This window comes from Trachypithecus francoisi, unplaced genomic scaffold (genome assembly GCF_009764315.1).
Source record: "Trachypithecus francoisi isolate TF-2019V2 unplaced genomic scaffold, Tfra_2.0 Lachesis_group17, whole genome shotgun sequence".
NCBI classification, from domain to species: domain Eukaryota; kingdom Metazoa; phylum Chordata; class Mammalia; order Primates; family Cercopithecidae; genus Trachypithecus; species Trachypithecus francoisi.
In genome coordinates, this window is record NW_022681462.1 from 50,859,288 (window position 1) to 50,877,015 (window position 17,728).

General features: G+C 39.7%; 1 protein-coding gene across 1 annotated transcript in view; it reads right to left on the bottom strand.

The window, feature by feature from the left end:
• The window catches only part of SLC9A4 (solute carrier family 9 member A4), a 59,432-nt gene extending 57,188 nt beyond the window's left edge, over nt 1–2,244 (bottom strand). Inside the window, exon 1 of the mRNA XM_033175597.1 lies at nt 1,460–2,244. Coding sequence (XP_033031488.1) covers nt 1,460–1,715 — 256 coding nt within the window. The 5' untranslated portion in view covers nt 1,716–2,244. The remainder of the gene's footprint in view (nt 1–1,459) is intronic.
• Between the last annotated feature and the right edge of the window lie 15,484 nt (nt 2,245–17,728).

Consider the following 17,728-nt stretch of genomic DNA (forward strand, 5'->3'; position numbering starts at 1 on the left):
CATTTATGTGTTTACTGATAGAGCAACTAGCTAGTCAGTGACCGGACGACTAGCTAGTTGCTAGTCGTTCCTGGTACTCAGATCGACTTGAGCCATTTCTGTGAAGAGGAAGCCAGGTTGTGGAGTGGGAGCAGGAAACACAGAATCTCCAGCATATTGTTTTAAAAGGAAAACTCAAGTGCCAAGTAAGATCACCTTGAACACAATCAGTGTCCATATGATTTCACGAAAGATGTTAGACTGCTCTGAACTGAGAATGTTATCCATTTAGAAAGTCATTTTTACTTGAATACCTCTTAAAAATATAGTAAGACCCTTTGTGTAACTTAATTACTAAGCAAATTGCACAAGACTTCTTCAAACTAACAATTCCTATTTAATCTTCACACTTTACTAGCTCAAAATGCGTAACAACTATAAAGGAGAGTCTAAAGGGGACACCTATACCAGTGTCCCCAACACCCATGGAGAGGCAGCTAGGTGAATAGCCAGAGCCCACAGAAGGTCACGGCCAGACCTCAAAGCTCAACCCACATTTCACATCCATCCTAGAGAAAATATACACATATACATAAATGAGAATTAAAATGCTTCATTGATTCTATCTCAATAAGGCAATCTACATACTCAAATAACATAAAGTTTATAGCTGAGGCAAAGGAGATATTGTGCTTAGCATTTGAGATAATTATATTAATTTTACACTTTAGAATAAGTTGGTTTTAAAGAGACAAGGGGGTGCAGTTAGGGATTAAATAGTCACAGAGAATAACCACCTCTTTGGTTTTTGACACAAAGATCCCTTGATTGGAATTTAATCTATTAACTTGGATTCACTTTATTTCACAAAGGAAGCTAGAGGTCCCTCACTGGCCCCACTTGGCTTAGGTGTAAACTGATATTTTGCTGACAGATATAATCTTATATGCCCCGACATCCCATCACTGAGTGATACTAGTTGCCTATGGCTTTTTTTTTTTTTTTTTTTTTTTGCTTTCTGTCAATTTGCAAGAAGCACATGCTACTTTTAAAGAATAAACAATGGGGTCATTGATGAAGCCCACAATTACCCAGCCAAGAACATTTTCCAGAAGAAACATTATGTGGTGCCTGAAATTTGAAATTTCCACCTTGCATCATGCCCAGGTCTACGTGCTTTATTCTCTATATTTTTAAAGCATACAATTTGAGAGTTTTGCGTGTCAACAATGTCACATGGTTGTCACCAACACAGCCCAGTACACAGAAGTATGCTCTCAAATTTCAAAGCACAGTCTCAAAGTATTAAACAGCTTAGTAAAATGCAGTTATGACTTTCCCTTGACTGAAGGGAAGAGAATTTTTAATGTAATAGCAGTAACAGTTAAAATCCTCTTAGCCCATTATCTATAAGGCATTTTCACATTCACTATCTTATGCAAAAAGAAAACCTCACCAAACCAGGTGTTTAAGGACTTACCTATTTTTGCAAGGGATGCTAGAAGTATCCAGAGAGTGACCTCATAAGGAATTTGCACATAGTCATAATCCAGTTCAAAAACAGATATCCTTTCATCTGGCTCTGAGCTGGCAGCAGCAAACCAAGCGTTAGGTGCATACTGAGCAGTGGAATTTGCAGATTCATTCAAATCAGAAGATGCTTCAGAACACTCAAGAGCCACTAGCAGTAGCAAACAATTCCAAGGACTGAAAGTCACGAACATCTGCAGAGCCATTCTTGTGGGCTTCTCCTACCTACGTCCCTGGGTGGATGTGTGCCACACATCTGAAGTCGGGGAGGCTTCTAGAGAGTGACTGCATCCACCTGGGTCAAAAGTAATATAGGTAGAGTCTGTGGGTCCTCCCAAGAAGATTCCGAGTGTGTTATTGAGCTCTGCATGTAGACGCTTTCTAATCTTCTTTAAATCGTTTGTGTTCAGGCAACTCAGCTTCCAACTCAAACGCAGTTATTCAACAGACTTGTTAAAGTCCATGGAGTTACCTGGAGGACCTCCATCCAATCATGGCTTGAGCAATTTATGAAAGGAATAAAAATCTCTTCACTTAAAGGCATTTCCTCATTTCACTGCATACTGGCTTTGTCTTGTGGATGAAAATTTAAAAGGATACTGTAGTGGTCATTCCACAGATCATTGGAGTCCTTCTAATGAGGAAAGGAAACCTTCCTTCTCTATCAGATCCCAAGAAGGAGCTATCTGATCTGCACCTGTTCCTTCTCTCCTCCCCCTGTCCTTTGTTTTGAATGGCCAAGGCTGCAGGTAGCTCTTGAACTACACTTAATTATTTGCTCTGATTTGACTTTTGTAATGAAATCTTTTCTCTGAGTGTTCTCGGGAGGTCACACTGCTGACACCTAGTGGGCATCTGCAATACAACACCCTTCACACGTTCAGTGATGATCATTAAGGTGACCATGAAAGTATCTAAACCAGGACACTTTGGGGAATTAATAATAATAATGATAATTATGCAAAGCTGTAGGCACAAACCAGAACTGTCTGGCAAACTGTCTTATATTGTCTCTATACATGAGGAAGAAGGAGGATAAGAAGGAGGTGCTAACAACAAGGATGGTAGCAAACACTGAAACTTTTGCGTGTTACCAGACTCCATGAGCAGTCATTCATAGAAGGAATGAAGTTCCAGATCTCTATGAACTTTACACTATGATTTAAAAAAAAAAAACAGGAAGCCAAAGAACAAGTTCCATAAATACACCTAAATACCTGGATTTGTAAAACTCCATGGCACATCCAGATTTCCCATTTAAAAAGCATTTGTGGTTGCTGAAAAGAAGCAGAATCATAGAGTGTTCATGAAAGAATTTTGAGATAATTTTTATGAGCCTACTTCTCACTCTTCTACTTGTGGCCATGTGACCTTGAAGTTAATTACCTTTCAGAAATTCTTTATCTGAAATGGGGAGGAAAATATCTGTCTCATTGAGTAGCTGGAACATGAAATGAGATAAAGCAAGTAAAGAATTTGGCATATCATTGGCACTTAAATGTTAGTTTTTATTTTAAATTACATTTCTTATTCTTTTAGGATAACACACAACACTTTTGCAACGATTACTGATACTCAGTGAAAAATGAGAATAATACATCATCCATATACTACCTCAACATCTCTTTTACATGTGTTTTGTTTTTTCACTTAGTTCATATTAGTGAGTGCAGGGGATTTCCCCCCACCCAACACACACACACACACACACACACACACTCAGCAAACATCACTGGGAAATTGAGAAAGGAATGGTTGAGAAGGGCTAACACCTAGATGCAAATTCATAGTGAGGCAATAGAATTAAAAGTTCACATATGAATATTTTTTCCTTTTCCTTCAGTTTGACTCCAAAATAGATTAGATTCAGTCACTGCAATGAGACTGTCAGGTGGACTACAAGAAGGGTACCCATATGGAGTCAATAATTTTTTCTCAAAGAATATATGAATATCCTTTAATAGAAAGCTGCTTTATAATGGGTGTTTTATTTTCATTTGCATTTTATTGTTCTTTTTTTTTTTTCTAAAAAGAAATGAGCAAGTCTCGCATAGTGCCTTGTGGAAAAACCAAAACTAAGAAGCAAAAGCCTTATTTACTCAGATATTAATTATCTTATTGGCTTTGGAAAATTACCTGTCTGAGCCTTAGTTTTCTCATCTATAAAATAGAGATGCTGTCCATACCTCATAACCATTTCCTGCTCTAAAATTCCAAATTTTGTGAGTATATGGCAACCCGTTTAGCCTTATGATCACCTGATGGCTGATAGTCCAGTCCCTCTCAGAGTAAGAAGGTCAATCTTGGGAGGATGGTAGGAGAACAACTTGAGCTGTGCAACAGTCTACTAACTTGTAGTCCACGTTAAGATGTAGCAGCCCACTTCATCAACCACTGGCATCACTTCCACTCATGCAGTACTTTCATACAGATGTCTGAACATTCTTTCTAAAATGCTTTCTTAATATAAGTTCCCCAAAAAGTGTATGTAAGACAAAGCTTCCATGAGAGGTGCAAACCAAGGGCAGCAAAAGTGAGGGGAAAGGGGGAAGAAGGGAGAAGCTCTTCCAGAATGACAGCATGAGAAGCATCATAGACTCTCTTCCTAGTGAAACAACTATAACTGGTGAGATCATTAAAAATCAAAAACAACCACATAGTCTCTGGAAATTGTCCTAAGAACAGACGGAAATGGAAACAAATCTTCTGAATATTAGAAAGATCTGAAGTCATGGCCTGTTTTCTCTACCCACTCCTCAACTCAATGTGAGAAAAACTCTATTCTGGATGAACATAGCCAAGAGAATGGGGCTGCCTCTCATCCCAGATCCCAGTTTAGGACTACAGTTTCTACCCAGAAAAGTCAGGTTTTCAACATATGTAACCAAACTCTGCCCTACTCCAATCCCAGCAATATGTTGAACAGACTCTATTGCAGGCAAGTGTAACTGAATCTACCCCAGAAACAGCAAACTAGGAATACTGGACCCTGATTAACTCTCAACTTGTTCATAAGGCTGAGTTTTCACAACAGGGGAAATAAACCAAGATGACTAGTGGCTACTGCCCCAGTCCAGCATCCCACTGACACACCAGAGGTATCACTCCAAGAAAGTAGGTTACTGTCTCTGTCTCTGTCCCCATCTCCAGAGTAGTGGAACAGAGGTTCTGCCAAGGACAGGAGACAGGCTATAGAACAGAGAACTCTATAGCTAACTCTAAGTAGACTAACTTTAGTTGGAACAAAATATAGAGACGTTCAAGCCTAAGGGCACTGTCAAAAACAATGAAGATTTAGGTTGTGAGCAAGGAAGTAAAGCCAGTAGCCCCACGATTGCAGTAAGTTAAAGAGTAGAACAACTGGAAGCTTAACAGAAGAACCAGAAAAAGAGATGGATGAAAAGAGCTCTCCTGAGGTTATAACATGTCTCAAAGACTGCTCTCAAAGATTACCCTGCAAAGGGGCCTGACTTTAAATGGATCATACTGTGGAGTAATTTAAGACCCAAGGCATTGTTGAATACAATAGGCCATATCAACCAGCAGTTACTGGAGGCTAACAGTTGAGGGTGATATCAATAGATACAACAGACCAGCTAGAAGCTTAACAGATCACTGAAAGAAAGTCAGAGAAGCCTGCTAAAACCATTGTTATTCTGGGGGAAGGGAGAAAGGGCTTAGGGGTGTTATAACCATGCCCCAGGCTTCACTGGCTGAGGAGCAATATAAAAAGCTGCACAGGGAAATAGACTTTGCTGATATAGTCCAGCCAAGTCACTAAACAAACAGCAAACAATTAAGCAACAAAAAGCCCCGGAGTTGGGGGAGGGAGAGAAAGCAGCATCAAGAATTGCTACAAGATATCATCTAAAATACCTGGGTTTTAGGCAGAAAAAAAATTTAGTTTCAAAGATACCAGTAGGTTGAAAGTAAAAAAAAAAAAATGGGAAAAGATATATCACACAAACAGTATGCTAAGAGAGCTTGAGTGGCTTTACACTGACAAAATTAGGGTTTAAAATAATAAATGTTACTAGAGCTAAACAGGGACATTTAAGAAAAAGAAAAGTGTCAATCTATCAAGAAGACATAAGAATTCAAACTTATGTATACAAAGTGGGATTTATCTCAGGAAGGCAAGGTTGGTTTAATATTTAAAAATTATTTCATGTAACATGCATATCAGTAGAATTAAGGCAAAACCACATGACCATTTCAACAGACTGAGAAAAGCATTTGACAAAATCAACAACCTTTTATTTTAAAAACACTCCACAGGTCAGGAATGCAAGGGAACTTCTTCAACGTGATAATGCACAGCCAACATCATACTTAATGGGGAAAGACTAAATACATTTCCCTGAAAGAACAGGAATACGTCAAGGAGATACACTCTTGCCGCTTCCATTCAGTATTCTACTAGAGCTGCTTTTAGTCAGGGCATTTAGACAATGAAAAGAAATAAAAGGCATTCAGATTGGAAGGAAAAAAATAAAACTATTTCCATTTGTATGATCTTTTAAATAGATTATTCTAAAATATTTAAATAGAATATCCTGAATAATTGACTAAAAAATATTAGATATAATAAATGAGTTCAACAAGCTTGTAGGATATGAGATCAATATGCAAAAGCAAATTGTGTTTTATAGTGACAATGAATAAAACAAAACAGAATTAAGAAAACAATGCCATTTATAATCACAACAAAAAATACAATTTTTAGGAATAAGTTTATCAAAAAAATGTCACACTTGTACTCTAAAAAAATTGTTGAATGTAAAGAAGATCTAAATAAATGGAAAGATATGTCTGTTCCTACATCAGAAGACTTAATATTGTTATGTAGTCAACTGTCTCAAAAATGAACTATCTACAAAAAACTTAAATTTACAAGAAAAAAACAAATGACCCCATCAAAAAGTGGGCCAAAGATATGAACAAACACTTCTCAAAAGAAGACATTTATGCAGCCAACAGTCATAAGAAAAATGCTCATCATCACTGGTAATTAAAGAAATGCAAACCAAAACCACAACAAGATACCATCTAATGCCAGTTAGAATGGCAATCATGAAAAAGTCAGGAAACAACAGATGCTGGAGAAGATGTGGAGAAATAGGAATGCTTTTACCCTATTGGTGGGAGTGTAAATTAGTTCAACCATCATGGAAGACAGTGTGGTGTCTCCTCAAGGATCTATAACTAGAAATAGCATTTGACCCTGTAATGCCATTACTGGGTATACACCCAAAGGATTATAAATCATTCTACTATAAAGACACATGCACACATATGTTTATTGTGGCATTATTCACAATAGCAAAGACTTGGAACCAACTCAAATGTCCATCAATAATATACTGGATAAAGAAAATGTGGCATGTATACCCCATGGAATACTATGTAGCCATATAAAAGGATGAGTTCATGTCCTTTGCAGGGACATGGATGAAGCTGGAAACCATCATTCTCAGCAAACTTTCACAAGAATAGAAAACCAAACACTGCATGTTCTCATTCATAAGTGGGAGTTGAACAATGAGAACACATGGACATAGGGAGGGGAACATCACATGAGAGCCTGTCACGGGGTTGGGAGCTAGGAGAGGGATAACAGGAGAAATACCTAATGTAGGAGACGAGTTGAAGGGTGCAGCAAACCACCATGGCACGTGTATATCTATGTAACAAGCCTGCACGTTCTGCACATGTACCCCAGAACTTGAAGTATAATAATAATAAAAAGAACTACAGATTCAACACAATCTCTACCAAAATTGTGTCTTTTTTCCTTTTTCAGAAACTAACAAGCTGGTCCTGAAATTCATAAGGAATATGCCCAACAAATCTTATTAAAAGAAGATCAAATTTGGAAAATTGATACTTCTCAAATTCAAAACTTATTACAAAACCAGAGTAATCAAAATAATGAGATGCTGGCATAAGAACAGACATACAGAACAACAGAAGATGATGAATAGTCCAGAAATCCTTTTCCCTTGTGATCAATTGATTTCTGACAAGTGTGTCAGAACAATTCAATATATAAAGAATACCCTTTTCAACAAATAGCACTGGAAAACCTGATGTCCACTTACAAAATAATGAAGATCAAATTAATAAAAATTACTACAATTAATTAAATGAGTTAATATTCATAGGGTGCTTACAACAGTGTGGCACATAGGAAACACTAAGTAATAAAAAGCAGGGAGAGGATGAAACGGAAATGAGCAGGACTTGCATTCATTCAAATGATGTGCAGAATGTGCCGTCATCTATCCTGGGAATAACAGGAAAGAAAAAGATGCCTCAGGAAGAGGGTGTGATGTTAAAATAAGACACTTGTGTTGTGCAGGTTTCTCTGACTAGAAAGAGGATGCAGACATTTAGGAAGGGTCAGGGCAATTGATAAATGGGAGCCTTATAGTTGGAGCCTCATAGTTAATTGAAACCAAATTCATCTTGATGTGTCTACATGGTAATATGATCCAAATAATAATTATCAGTTAACTTAATTTCTTGGAAAAGATCCATTCACAGGTGCATCGGAGTATCGCAGGGTGCTGGGCACTTTTCTGTTTATACTTGTGATGGTGAAGGGAAAATATAAACAGTTTTCACTTGCAAGGCAGAGAGTTAAAAGAATCATCCTGGAATTTTAGGTCAGCAGCAAGCTATTGGATACCTGACAGTTTTGATCTAATTATTCAGATAACTGTATTGGTTGTAGAAACTTGACCTTCTCTGACCTGCCTTCCTGACCCCTTTTTGGTGCCAGTCCCAAGAATCCCTGTGGTTCTTGTCATCTGTTCATAGAAACGCGCTCACATATAGAGCCCAGTGGCAGGGAAGGAATGGCCAGACATCCTCTCCCCAGTGGATGCCTTATAATTTAGGTTGCCATATCCTGTCTTCCCTCATGGGACTAATTGAGGGTGGTACACATGGCAAGAGAATCTCCCATCCCCCAGGGTTTCAACTGTGCATAGCCAGAAGAGGAGCTTAGGGAACATTCTTCCCTTTTTACCCTCAGTTTTTTCTAGAGGCAACTTTTGTTTTAGAGAAACTCCAAAGGAAAAAAAAAAAAAAAAGCTGAACTGATACCATATTTTACACATGACGAATTAGAAAGTCATTTTTCTCCAAGAACAGTTTTCAACAAAATAATCAGCACACCTTTTCTTCCTTCCCATAACGTGTGGTCATAGTTGACTTCACCAGAAAGTATTTGTGTAGCACTCTGAGACTAAAGTGTCTGTTGCTTGCCCCTGAATTCTTGATACTTTGTCAGGGCTCAAATTTACATTCTTTTTTAGGAAGACAAATGAAAAAGAGTAGTGATAGAGAATTGGTCAATGCTGTCCAGAAAGATGATTTGCTTTCCAAGACCATAGCTAGCAATTAAGCTGGATGGCCTTGGATCAAGTTCTGGTATATCATACCCCTAAATTGAAAGCCTGTATCTTAAGCTGGAGAGAAGTCAAAAGCTATGACCCTGCTTTCAGGACAGAAAGTTGAGCGCTCTCTCTGCTCCCCAAAGTCAAACTTCCACTGCTCAGAGTGAAACAGAGGGGGCTGGTAAAGGTAAAATCAAGTCCAGGAGACCCTCCAGTATGGAAGGAGATGGGAAATACCACAGTGTAGTGTGGGTGGATGGGGTGGGCATGAATGTAAGCTTCGTAATAAGACAGATCTTCACACCAGAGTTAATGTCAGATTCTTACAGTTCTACTATGATAGCTTCCTTAAGGGAATACAAACTTTGCAAGGGGGAAAAATTTGAAGCTATGTGAACTTGGGCACATCTTAAACCTCTTTCAGTCTCAGCTACTTTATCCACGACAATGATGATTATGAGGAGGATGCCTATTCTAAAGATGTTTAAGGATTAGGTGACATGACACATAACAGAAAGAAAAATGCTTACTACAGAATTCATACTAGAAAAGTATTAGATTCATTTTATTTCAAAGCGATGATAAACTCCATATAGGTAGAAGTCTAATATCCTTTAGAATCCTAAAATACTTCCTAATAAGTTACTTGTCCACAAAACATCCTAAATTTATGGGATGGTTGAAATAAGACAGCCAGGTGGCTAAAAATGAAATGTGTCATCCTTGTCTATTTACCCACATTGTCACCAGTCACCACTGTTTAGACAATGAGTCACAGGGCTAGTTGAACCCAGTCTAAAACAGCTGAGCCAGCAATTGTATCTTCCCTAATCTTTCCTCTTTGTTCCAAGGGCTGATCCCCTCCCACTTCCACCCCACTCAACCCATCACCTATCACCACCACCACCTACGTTAGGAATGCCTGGTAGGTCTAGTTTTCCCTCTTTTATTTCTTTCCTCAACTAAATTCCTATTCCCTTAGCGGGACCATGACACTGGATTTCGAGGAACACTGATTATCATTAAGGTAGGTGGATAACATGTTCTGATATTGGGAAGATGCTGCTTTTGTTAGCAGAAGGATTGCTGGTAGATATTCAGGCAGTTTAGATAAATGGACATGGAAAACGTAAGCCAATGAGATGTGGACAATTCCGTGGACCAGAGGAGACTGCAGTTTTCTCCTCTACTCAGTCTTCGAGTACATGCACGAATGTGGAGGAAGTCAGCTGAACTTTATTCACAATTCGTCTGTAAAGAACCAACTCGCAGGCCAGTGACCACTGCCACCTCCCATTTTCTATGATTAGTCCAGGTAAATCTATTCCTCCTTCAAGGCTTCTGCCTGCTTCATATCATCTCCAGCATCACACATCCGGGTAAGCTTGGCAACTGTATTACTTTGCTCAGGCTGTTGTAACAAATTACCACAGACTGGGTGGCTTAAACAACAAAAATTTATTTTCTCATGATTCTGGAGGCTGGGAAGTCCAAGATCAAGGTGGCAGCTAGTTAGGTTTCTGGTGAGGCCTCTCTTCCTCACTTGTAGATAGCTGCCTTCTTGCTGTATCCTCATGTGGCCTTTTTCCTGTGCAAGCTAGTGCGAGAAAGAGAGAATCTCTGGTGTTTCTTCCTGCAAGGACAATAATCCTTTTGGTCCAGGGTACTACCCTTGTTACTTCATTAATTTTACCTCCTAAAGAGCATATCACCAAAATCAGTCACACTGGAGGTTAGGGGGTAGGGCTTTGACATGTGCATTTTAGGGGTACACAATTCAGTCCATAGAAGAAATCTTTAGGAGAGCTTTCCACGGCCTGGTTCTGGCTCCCTGTGATGAAGCTAACTGTGACCTGTAAAATAATTTGTTCTCTTTGTTGTCTCAATTGGCAGAACCTGAGTTTTCTTTGGTACTCTGTTAAAACAGAAGAGTATATCTGCCGATATCCCTGGTACGGGACACTTCCACAGCTAGCTTTTAACTTCTGAAATCTGTTCTTTGTTACAAGACAGTGTTTACGTCCCCTACCGATATAACACTCATGATTATCAGTCTTTAGCAAAGGGAGGGTTTTTGATAAACCACTAGAGAGACCCTTCAAAGATCCATCTGTATTAAATCATTGAAATGAACTGCTTATCCCAGAAAGCTCTGCTGCAGAACTGATCCTGTAGCTACCAGCTGGGTGAGCACTGAAGCAGAGGCCAGGAAGCATTTTTATACCTAATCTGCTGAGGGTGAAGGGTGCCTCAGAAGGTGAGAGCAAGATTCTAAACCTCCACATTTAGTCTCCCCCAATGCTTTAAGTCAAGGCCCAGATAAATATCCCCACTTCTTTAACATGGGCTAGCAATACCATGCTGTCCCCAGATATTTCCCTGCTAGCCTGAACTTCCATAACTGATAAGACATCCTTCCCTTTGCTTGAATACTTCACTTCTCCATCACCTTCATGACACATAGACTAAAGCATGATCCTGCACAAAAAAATAAAAACAAAAACAAACCCTAACATTGATAAGAGACAATTAGTGAAGAGTGGGCAAAGAAGGCCTGGGAAACGCAATACATGTGTTTCCAGAAATGTATGAGGCTAGAAGTGGGGGGGTGGGTAATAGGCTGTTGTCAACCAGTAGGCAGGACCTGCCCATGGGATATTTACCAGGAGCTCAGATGTACAGGAAGCTGAAAGCTTCTTGGATCAGGTGGGAGTGGTCACTCTTGCCTATAATCTAAGCACTTTGGGAGGCCAAAGTGAGAGGACCCCTTCAGCCCAGGAGTTTGATACCAGTGCTAGTAACATAGCAAGACTTCATCTCTATAAAAACTAACAATAATAATTTTAAAAAGCAGGGCATGGTGGTATATACCTATAGTCCCAGCTAGTCCCAACTCCTCAGAGGGCTGAGTCGGGGGATTGCTTGAGCCCAGGAGGTTGGGGCTACAGTGAGCTGTGGTTGAGCTGCTGCACTCCAACCTGGACAACAGAGTGAGACCCTGTCTCAAAAAAAAAAAAATAAAAAGCCTTTTACAATGAGGTCATGTTTTGATAATTGAACCAGCTTGGGTCGGATTATGCCATTTTGTAGGCAAATGAATTTGTGCACATGGTTCTAGGTCCAAAGTCATTACTGGAATTGCTCAGGTAAGAGGGTTTCTAATCAGAGTCAGGATGTTTTCTGTGTGAGAAATGATAATGGGCTTTTGAGGCAAAGGACAGCAGGGGCAGGGGCAAAATTCAGGGCCCAGACATTGGCTCTGCCTCCTCCAGACTCAAGGGAGTGGCCTAACCAGTGCTGAGTTTAGTTCGACAACCAAGAGCACCCGGGGTTTGTAAGTCCCTCATACAAAAGTCAGAGACTGTTCACAATTTTATATGACATAGTGATATAAGCCCTGAGGATCAAGACTGTAGGATACCCAAAATGAGGCTATTTTGGCAACGTTGATAGGAATCTCATGGCATGGAGAAAGTGATGGATCTGTAGGAAATCAAATGACCAAGAATATCTTCGCAAGCTACACTGCATGTGCTCCTGCCACAGCAGCAGCCCTATTCCACTGAGTTCAGTGTCTGTGTATGTTGTTGGATGAGGACCAGTGATGTTGGATGGGTACATGTGATTGTAATTGATCATACCAATTAAACCCACCTGCAATAAGGTACCCACACTTGTGCACTCACAGTGAATCGTATTTTACTGAGAAATATGCTAAATGATGGCATTGCAGTGTATTCTGTTTCCTTTGAGAAATGCCTATACTGCACCTACCTGGCAAAAGGGAAGAGACATTTAGTTAATTTTAAGAGAGAAGATCAGAAAGACTTGGAAAAGCACTGGAGGTGGCCTGCCACAGTGGCTCATGCCTGTAATTCCAGCCCTTTGGGAGGCCGAGGCGGGTGGATCACGAGGTCAGGAGTTCGAGAGCAGCCTGACCAGCACGGTGAAACCCCATCTCTATTAAAAATACAAAAATTAGCTGGGTGTGGTGGCATGTGTCTGTAATCCCAGCTACTCAGGAGGCTGAGGCAGGAGAATTGCTTGAACCCGAGAGGCAGAGGTTGCAGTGAGCCAAGATCACGCCACTGCACTTCAGCCTAGGCGACAGAATGAGACTCCATCTCAAAAAGAAAAGAAAAGAAAAGAAAACTGTTGGAAGCAGCACCTACTGGAATAAGTTGTCAATACCCATTGTGCAAGTCTAGAAATGGGGTGGGAAGGATTCTTCATTAGTATCTTCCCTTGTGTGATGGTACACAAAGAGCTCAGTTCAGTTCAGCAATGATCGCCTGAACTGCCTTGTCACAGGCACATAGCGCAGAATCAGAAGGCAAGAAGGAGGAATTATGTGAGAAAATGAGACAGAACAACACAGAGGGAAATCAGGATGCTGTCCACCAAAAGAGAACTGTTTCAGTGTGAATTTCTTAACTCTGAAAACCTGGACCATTTCAGATGAGAAAACCCTCACTCTGAGACGTTAAGGAAGAGAACAGAAGACTCTACTTTTTCTGTCAGGACACTTTAAATGCCGCAGCAATAATAAATCATCTAGAAACTTCAGTGGCTGAACACAGGTAGTTTATTTTGTGCCACATTATAGTTCAAATGTGGGTAAGGAAAACCTTTACCATGTGGCCATGCCAGTTCAAGCATGTAGCCTCTAAGGTCACGATGGGCAAGACAAAGTGTGCAAAAGTTATATCTGCATTGCCTCAGTCTAGAAATCACCCTGTCACATCCACTCTCCTTCTAGAAAATATTAGTCACATGACCCAAACCAACTACAAAGAAGGCTGAGAAAAGTGGCTGTGTGTTCAGGAAAACAAAATGGTTTTGGTGAACACGTAACGTTTTCTCCGTCACATAGCTGCAATTAGCTTTAGTTGGACTTAAAGTACAATTGCATACACGATCATCCATCTGTAATTGAATGGTTGATTAGTAAATAGCTTCTTATGGGATCTGATCAGTAGAAGCAAATGAGACCTTAAAAAATATAGTGAGGCAATGGTGGGAGAAGAGCAGTGCCATTTTCTGTAGATGTCTTAGTAAACTCAGCGTGTTCAATAATCCAGTTACAGTTGTGGGGCTTATGAAAAACTCCTAGACATGAAATGAACCAGAGTGCAAAGGTAAGAGTAGCCAGTAAGTGATAGTTAATTGTGCCAAGTTCTGGTCAGAGACTTGCTTGTATATAGTTGTTTTTTTTAAAGGGCACAGAAACTTACCTGGGGGTGGGTACAATCAGAGGTTAAATAGGGCCTTTGTCAGTTGACCTTGAATTTTGGCAAACGTGACAAATTTAAGGACTTAGAGTGACAAGTGCCCTCTCAGTTCAAACAGAGATGCTGGACAAAACCCCTGCAGGACTTGCTAAAGGCACCCAAACTGGTCCAGCAATCACATCCCCAGAGACCTATGTAAAAGTCACTACGGCCCCCCAGTTAGAGAGCTACAAGGTCACAACTCATACACACGAGGCTTGTCTGCCAGCGGGGAAGACTGACATTTCACCCCTGCTGAAGGTGTACAGAGCTGAGTTGTTCATCCCCACAGAATCTATGTCATTGGAATGTAGACAAGTAAAAAAAAGTCTTCAAAGAGTTTATAATCTTTTCCTTGGGTTTCAAAAATCAGACTGGTGCCTGATCCTCAGCAGGATATCATTGACAGTGTGAGATCAGCAGGAACAAATGCAGCTGGAGAGCAAGGAAAGAGAGGGAAGCCTGGGAGCAATGGTGGGGAAAGTGGGCACCCAGTTCCCCATGAACCAGGTGAATGCTGTGCAGAATAACCAGGTTAGAGTCACGTTGGAAGAATGAAGCATTAGGGGCTTTACTGCATGAGGCAGAAGATGAGGTGCACCAGGAGCAGTGGGCATCTTGGTAGGGTCAGGGAGAATGGGTTTACATTTTTATTTTTAAATTAACATACAATAAAATTAGCTTGTTTGATTTACAATTGTGTGCATTTAAATACGGAGGTAAATTCATGCAATCACCAAGACAATCAGGTTACATGCTCTTTCTTTGAGACCTGCCCTCCTCCTTCCCTAATTCCTGGAAACCACAAATTTGTTTTGTCACCGTTTTGACTTTTTGAAAATGTCATAGAAATGGAATCATGTAACCTTTAGAGATTAGCTTTTTCTACCCAGCATACTGCATCCAAGCTGGTGCATGTCTCAGTGGTGAATTCTTTCGTATTGCTGACAAGAATTTCATGGTTTGCTTGTACAACTATTTGTTAATTAATTCACCCTGTACCAGTTATCAATGTATCACCAGTTATCAGTGTATTACCTCACAGCTCTGAATTCACCATTCAGTACCTGCTCTGTGTAATGGATTGGATTTCTGAAACATTCATCCTATACAGTGAGCATAATATTCACTTCTTTGGTACAGGGAGTCGGACAAGCATTACAGGAGGGTTCATCTGGTTCCAGCTGCTGTGCTCTGTTTTTTCTCACTTGTGCTGCACCATCAGGCAGCAGTGTGTGTGTGTGTGTGTAGACATCTGTTGGTGCCCTGCACTAGCTGTATCCAGAGGAAGCCATCGCTCAGTGACCTGGCAGTACTAGCTTAAGCCAGGTGACCACCTCCCAACATCTTCCTGATGTGGACACTGTGCACTCCAGGCCACATGCCTACAGTGGCATTCCAAATGCCCTGTGTACCCCCATATCAACTACAGCTCGCCTGCACCCTAAAGCAGTCATGCCTGGCCATGCTGCATGTCTGCCTACCAGCCATGTTTGACTGCACCCCACAGGTTTGCTTCCAGCTTTCCCAGCAGCTGTGAACCAGCTCTGACCCAGGCAAGTAGGAGACCTTCATTGCCATTCAGTGGGCTACACCACACCTCTTCTAGTGATGTCTGAATGCCAGCCTTGGGGAGGGGACCACTTCCAACCTTGTCTTTCCGCTATCTCTCAGCCCTGAGGTACTCTTTGGAGTTCTATTCATGTCTTTATAATCAGTCTCTCATCATAGGCAAATAATTATTTACATCACAATATCCCTTTTTAAGTTACTAGGTGATTTCTGTCTTTTGATTGGACTTTAGATGACACATACTGGTTGAAGGTCCTTGAGTTTTTCTAGGTGTTAGTGGTTATGAGTAGAACCACAATAAACATTTGTGTATTGGATTTTGTGTGAACACAAGTTTTTATTTCTCCGGGGTAAATATCTATGAGTAGGATTTCTGGGGCATCTAGTAAGGATAATATAAGGACTTGTTAAATTGTTTTGTAGAGTGGCTGCACTATTTTGCACCCTCACCAGTAGTATATGAGAGTTCTAGTTTCTCTACATCGTCACCATTTCGTGTTGTTAAGTTTCTTTTCTTTTTCTCTATGTGCCTCATGGTGCGTGTGTGTGTGTGTGTATGTGTATGTGTTTTCTCCTTTGGCTTCAATTTCCATTTTCCTAGCGGATGGTGATGTTGCACATCTTTTCATGTGTCTACATGTGTCTATTTGCCATCTGTCTATCCTCTTTAGCAAGATGTCTATTCAAGTTTTTGCTCCTTTTTTAATTGATAGCTACTTGTATTATTGAGTTTAGAGAGATCTTTATAAATTCTCAGCACAAGTCCTTTGTTGGACTTGTGACTTTTAAGTAATTTTTTTTCAGTTTAAAGATTTTTTTTGTTTTGTTTTGTTTGTTTTTTTGTTTTTTTGTTTTTTCATCCTTTTAGCAGTGGTTTTCTCAGAAAAAGGGGTTTTAATTTTTGTTAAACTCCAACTTTTTTTTTCTCTATGGATCGTGTTTTTTGTGTTACATCTAAGAACTCTTTTTCTAATCCCAGGTTATGTTTTCTTCTAACAGTTTTATAGATTTAGGTTTCACATTGAGATCTATGGCCTATTGTTAGTTAATTTTGTATAAGCTGTGAGCTTCATCTTATTGCATGATTGATGCAACACCATTTGTTTAAAACTCTATTCTTTACTGAATTTCCTTTGAAAATTTGTCAAAATCAATAGGCCGTATTTGTGTGGATGTATTTCTAGACTTTCTACACAGTTCCATTGATCTATTACTTTGTTAATATCACACCATTTTGGTTGCTGTAACTTTTTCTTGATTCATAAAATCATGTAGCATGACTCCTCCAACTTTATTTTCTTTTCCAAATACCTTTGGTTTTTCTAGTTTATTCGCCTTCCCACATACATTTTAGAATTAGTTTGCCTATAACTACAAAAAATTCTGCTGGAATATTGGTTGGAATTGTGTTAATCCTCTTAATCAATGTAAATGGGATTGTTGATTTGACAATATGTTGAATCTTTATATCACCAAACATGCTATGCTTCTTTCTTTAACTGTTCTTTAATTTTGTTCGTCTTTCATAGTTTTCAGCTTACAGAACATCCACACATTCTGTTGATTTATACCTAAGTTTCTCTTTCTTGCTCGCTTGCTTTCTTGCTTTCTTTTTCTCCTTCCTTTCTTCCTTCCTTCCTTCCTTCCGTCCTTCCTTCCTTCCTTCCTTCTTTCTTTTTTGAACTATTATAAATGGTAATGACTGTAACATTTGATTTTCAATTGTTTCTTAATAGAGATAGAAATATATTTGATTTTTACATTGTTAATCTTGTATCCTGAGAACTTGCTAAACTCACTTATCAGTTCTAGGGATCTTTTTGTAGCTTTCTTGGATGTTCTACATAGAAAATTACTTTTCAGAAAAAGGGAGAGATTTCTTTCTTTCTTTCCAAACAGCATGCATGTTATTTCTTTTCCTTGTCTTATTGTACTGATGAAAACTTTCATACAAGATTGTATAGGATTCTGCGA